General features: G+C 43.4%; 1 protein-coding gene across 2 annotated transcripts in view; it reads right to left on the minus strand.

Annotated features, from left to right (window-relative positions):
- RBBP8 (RB binding protein 8, endonuclease) overlaps nt 1–3,792 on the minus strand; it is a 37,893-nt gene extending 34,101 nt beyond the window's left edge. The window contains exons 1-3 of one of the 2 annotated variants that reach the window (XM_074897752.1): nt 3,778–3,792; nt 1,763–1,855; nt 357–581 (exon numbers count right to left, since the gene is read on the minus strand). In XM_074897752.1, coding sequence (XP_074753853.1) covers nt 357–468 — 112 coding nt within the window. In that variant the 5' untranslated portion in view covers nt 469–581; nt 1,763–1,855; nt 3,778–3,792. Of the gene's footprint in view, nt 1–356; nt 582–1,762; nt 1,856–3,777 lie in introns of those variants that run through there. The other variant, XM_074897753.1, reaches the window with a different exon arrangement.
- Nucleotides 3,793–6,000: the final 2,208 nt, after the last annotated feature.

Here is a 6,000-nt window from a genome sequence, read left to right on the forward strand (position 1 = left end):
ACCCAATGGTAAAAGAAAAAAATGTCATTGAATAACTTGATTTGAAAATCACAATCCATTAAAGGTAAAGTAACATTCAAGTATTTCCTAATCAAACACAGATCCCACGTAACATTGTGTCACTTTTTCTTCAGTGACCTAGCAAATCATTTATACTTGTTGATAGTTTAAATCTGATCCTGTTAAGCCAAGCTTACGTGGTCAACATGTAAGGATCACTGTAATCACCCAGTCCAACTTTCCACATAACACAAGACATTCAAAATCTGTTTGGTTCCATGCAGATGAAGTGGTACTTTGGTTCAAAGTTTTCCTGTGGTGACAGCCTTCTGTGAACCCAGAATTTAACAATTTACCTTGCACTTCTTTATCATGACATTCTTTCAGTTTGGACCACAATTCCTTGAAGAAATCTCCTGTAGATTCTGCAGAACTAGGGCTCCCACAGCTTCCTCCAGAAGCATTCATCTTGCTTTTTTCTGCTCCCAACTTCTTTGACTTATTTGCAGAACTGGCTCACTCTCACACTTTGAGTTTTAAATTACATAGTTATGAAGCTGTTTCTGAAGACAGGTGTATGCCTGTAATGACAGATCGACAACACTTACATTTGTGTTTATCAGAGTATAACTTGCAGTCATGGATGAAATACAAAGCTTACTACCTATCCTTGTTGAGTTGTACTTACATACTGACAGTCACCCTAAAAATGTGAAAGATGCTATGTATTTTGCTACAAGTAATTATAAACTAACAGAATTTCTTCCTTTCCCTTAAACAGCTATCAACTTAAAATTAGATTAAGATGCTTAGGAGTCTTTATTCTTTTCCTATGTAAAGCTACAGTTAAACAGAATTCCTGTTTACTAAAAGTAACCCACGCTTCCAAAATCCAGCTATCAGCAAAAGCATTTGTCAAAAGTTTTATCAGAGATGAATTTGTGTATATACATCCTTTACATAAACATGGATTCAAATGACACCCTTCTGCAAAGAAAACCTTACATTCCCTTTAAGTCTTTGTGATTCTACATTGAATGATTCCCACTCCCTGATGAGAAGGAAATAGGAGACTAATCTCAAAATTTATAAATCTTCAGAACATTAGTATTTGAGAACTATCAGACAGCTCTGTCTTAAAAGCCAGACTGCCTACACAACTGCAAACAATCTTACCCATAATTCTTAGTTGTTTTGAAAGGTTTCTTAGCACAGATGATGCCCTCAGGTAAACTACAAGGGAAGCATGGTACTCAGATCTGGGTCTGAGCCAAGGTATTCAATTCTATTGGCACTGGGTGTCCAATGTTGAAATAATCATAATCTCTCTGTCCTTCAGTTCCCCGTGTGTGAAACTGGACTTTCTAAGTTTTCCCCATTTTTACATGGTCAATTTTAAACAAACGCTTTTGAATAGGAACTGTGTCATTATCAGGTGAACATAGCTATCTCTATTACTCTGTAATATAAATTACAATATGAAAAAAAAAATCTAACATATTTTGTACTATTCCTAATGTAGCAGCCTGAGCAAGCAAACCACAACGTCTATATAGGCAAATAAAAGGAGCAATTTGCTCTCCAATTTTTGAGGCACAAGTTATAGCTGTAGTTCGGATAATACAAGGTCTACAATTAGTCGACAAGCTGCATTTCCTATCTTGAGAGCCTTCAAGCCACTTAGAATATCTGAATGTAGATGCTGGTTTAGCTGGTCCCCTAGATTCACCATAATAAAATGTTCAGTCCAGTGGTCAATGACCTAGTGTAGGGCCTGGAGGCCTTGGTTCCAGTCTCCTTTCTCATATCTCTGTGCAGAGTCCTAAGCAAGTCACTTTTCTTTCAGTCTGGCTCTCTTTAGAATGGAATAAAAATAACAGAATAAATGGAACAAAGCATTATTCTCGACAACACAAGAACACTTGAACTGTATGTTTGCTATAGTATAAGGACACTTAAAAGTAATGGAGCTGACAGAACACTCAGTAATCATTAGGTAGCTCCACATTTGCTTTAACATGCTCTCTCCACAGAAAATACAGTGACTGTTTCAGTTACCTGGTTTCAAATTAGCAAATGTTCTTATATTAAGAGAAGTTGTTAAAAAAAATTACCTTTTCAAGTTAACAATGCCTATAATTCTTCAGCAGAAGTTGAATAGTAATCTGTTTGTATCTTTGCAGCTCAAATGCTCCACTTTGCGTGCAGTCACATTAAGCCATCTTACAATGCTTCTCTGTGGAACAGACTGTCTAGTGACATCAGGAATGTCTTTTAAACTCTTACTTTTTTACCTTCAACACAGATATCTCAGAAAACCTTATTTTTCCAGAGAAAAAGCACTGGGGCAGCAAAATCAACAAACTTGCTCTCATTGTCTTAGATGTATGTCAGATAAATAATTTTCAAGAAAAGGGCATCTAACGCTAAAATTAGTAAAGGCTGTCCCTAGTGGTTTGGTGGGGTTTTTTTCCCCCAAAGACGAGTGTAAGAAAAATATGCACAAAACTTGCTCAGAGTTTCTGCAAACGGTTAGTACATCAACCGAATACAAACAGAGGGGAAGAAAAAAAAAAAAAAGAGCGCAACGATTTTTCCCAAAGCTTCACCTGCTTCAGGATCCCTAAATGATATGCTGCTTTCTACAGGTGTTCAACCTGTCTTCAAATAGAGGGCCCCCAACAGAGAGTTCATGTAGAGCCTTTGACAGGTCCGGGCAGTTGTAGAAGTGTAAAAGGCATTCAGTGATGTCAGCTTCTTCACTTACTCTCTAGTTGTAAGAAAGGACTTTCCAGTCCTTAGAGGAAAAAACACCTGAGCTGGATGTACAGACACTTGCAGACAGGGAGAGAACTGGAAGCTGCCTGAGGGGGTGAGGACCAGCCCCTCTCCCAAAGGCCCTCAGACAGGGCTTTGCTCCTGTTCTCCTATCCTCCCGGCTAACCTTTTCACAGAACAACCTAAACACTTGTATCTCCTCCTCCTTTCAATCACCAACTCCCTCCAGCATCGTAAGGCTTTGCGCAGCTTCGTAAACGAGTACACCCCTGCACATCTCTTCATCTGCCCTGGCAGTTAGCACCGATAACGCGCTGAAGCTGCTTATCTGTATTTATACTTAGCTGACAGGAACACATTGCCCCACTGTGATTCCGGAGAGCACAAAGCTTCCTGAACCCCTGACCCTCACCAAAAAGCCTGACCACCAGCTGCTCCTACAAATTCAACTCTCCGGTACCTCCCAGCGGTGACTTCCCCCCCCCCCCCCTTCCCTTTGCACAAACACTTATACAATAAACTCACTCGTAAGAGACGCCGGGGTGCTCTGAGAAATCCTGCCATGACCAGCGCTTGGGAGCTTGCCAGACGGGAGCAAGCTCCGGCCCCTCAACCGCCCCAGTTTCCCGCCAGGCCTGTGTCACGCCCAGGGCTCTGGACGGCAAGGGAGGGGGTCTGGCATATCCCACACGCCCCTTCTCCCGAGCGGCAGCAAGGCCGGCCGGAGCCTCCGAAACGGAGAGAACGGGGAAGCGCGGCTCACTCCCCCCCCCGCCCCGGGGGCTGCCGGCGAAAGGAGGGCCAGTGTTTGCAGCGTGCAACCCAACGGGACCGGGGTCGGGGGGGGGGAGGAGGCGCCACGGGGCTGTGACGGAGCCCGTCCCCGGGGCGGGAGCGGCGCGGCACGGCACGGCACGGCACGGCACGGCACGGCACGGCACGGCACGGCTGCAGCCGCTACCAGGCGGCGGCGGCAGAGAGGAGAGCGCGCGCCGTTACCTGGTTGGCTCCCGGCGGCTCCGCGCGAAACGGCGGGAAAAGGGGAACCCGCCTGCCAGCGCCTTTCCCTGCGGCCGGGCGCGGGGTCCCGGCGGTTCTCGCGAGGCTTCCGCGCTGCTCTCGCGAGAGCGGGGCCGTGAGGGGCTGCCCTCGCACCCGGCCGGTGGGGCGGCGGCCCCGGGGCAGGAGCGGCAGCCCGCGCCCGGCGTTCAGGTGCCACAGGCCCCGCCATTTTAAGCATCCTTCGCGTCCGCAGGCGTTGTCCCGGCCCTCTCCTCAGCCTGCGTCTGGCCTGGCCTTTGGGATTTTTGCAGAGTGCGGCCAAAAGGAAGCCAAGGGGACCAGCCGCGCTTTGGCAGGTACCACGGTTAAGCCTGGCAGCCGGCACAAAACACTATGGAAAAGCAAGGGGATGTGCGAGACCCGGTGTTAAAACAAATGCTGCCCATACAGGGGGAGCCTACCTTAAAGAAATTCCTGCTGGTTTCGATGTAAAGAGTATCTTCGGGAGGTACTCCTGTGGCAGAAGGGGCCTTGCTAAGTATTCAGGCTATGCTGCCATACCTACCTTTTCCACGGGATTTGTAGTCTGCTGACTGCTGGGGTTTACACACAGAAGGTGTATTTGCAATGCTTTCCCCCCCTTGATCTTAACAGATTCCATGGTTTTGTTATATTGGCTTACAGCAGAACAGCCTAGACCATATTTTAATATTTTATGTGAGTATGAAAACCAGTAAGCTCATACAGTTAGTATGGCATAAGGCAGCTGAACTCTCACTTTTGAGATTTTTACTGACATTTTTTTTTTTTCTCGAATTGCAGATCAGTGTTCTTTCATTTATTGGGACCTACCCTGCTGTCTGCCATGAGATGAACTGCTTTAGTCTGTGGTTCTTAGTAATGAAATAGAAACAACCCACAGCTTTTCACTATTACTATTCTGCCTTCACACGATTGCAGTGAACAGTTTTGGTATGTATAGGAACACTTGCAGAGACAGCTTAGTGGAATGATTAGAAGACACAATGGTGATCAGTTTGCAAGGGTCAGTACTGCAAACACATACATTCTAGATTATTAATAGCTTTATGAAAAAAAGTTAGGTGTTCAGGTACTTAGTAACTGTTCCTTCTTACTCTTGTTACATTACTCAGATCTCCAGAATGTATCATAAATGTGAAGCTATAGCATAAATAAAACTGGATCTAACTATTTCAACATTTCTGAAGTATTTTGAGATACTGTCAGTCCAAGATGACCTGTGATTAGGCAGGCTTTAAATCTGATGTTCATCTTCACCAAAATACTCTTGGTCTCACATCAAATATGTCCCTTGAATCCTGAAGTATTTTGAAAAATCTTATAGTTCACTTTTCTGCTCATTCCTCACCATTGTTTCATTCAACTAAAATAAATCCAATGTTCAGTAGCTCGGCAGATTACTTACATCATAAGTTTGTTCCATTATCATATCAGTACACATACGGTAGAATGAAATTACCTACATCTTATAGAGGAAACGGTCATAATAGATTGTGATAGACACTCCAGTCTTCTTAAATAATGATTGTTGGCAGCTTTTTGTTCTACTTTTGAAACTTCTATAATCTATAAGTTTGTGATGCAGGAAAGTAATAATTTTCTCAGTTAAGGTAAACATGTCTTGAATATTTACATAGAGCTGATAAGTAGCAATAAAGTAGCCCTCTTGCTGATTGTTTGGCTATTTTACCATAAACCGGACCTTTCTATTTATAGGAAGCACTTTGGAAAATAATTATGTCGTCCATTTTATTTCCCAATAAACTGTGTGAGCAGTTTATTCTCATATTCTCTCATGTTGAACTTTACAGCAATATAAATCCACTGACTTCTACAATGTTATTCTTATCTACTCAACAGTAAGTGATAACGGATTAAGACCAACAGTTGAACTTTACCTTTATCTCCCTTGCAGATTTATTTGATTTTATGTATTCCACAATCACATACTTGGCCACCAGTTACTGAACAGATCCCTGGCTCATTAAACATGCTAGAAAACTACTGCAGAGTCTGATATTCCACATTCATTTATATTGGATGTCTTAAGCTGTCTAACTGGAACTGCATCTCATTCATCTCATAAGAGTAAACACACACACCTAGACAATAAAACTGTGGGAAAAATGCTTCACCATTGTTGCACTTGATACAAAACTTTCTATGGTGTCATGGCTC

Source organism: Athene noctua, chromosome 2, assembly GCF_965140245.1.
Source record: "Athene noctua chromosome 2, bAthNoc1.hap1.1, whole genome shotgun sequence".
Taxonomy (NCBI): Eukaryota; Metazoa; Chordata; class Aves; order Strigiformes; family Strigidae; genus Athene; species Athene noctua.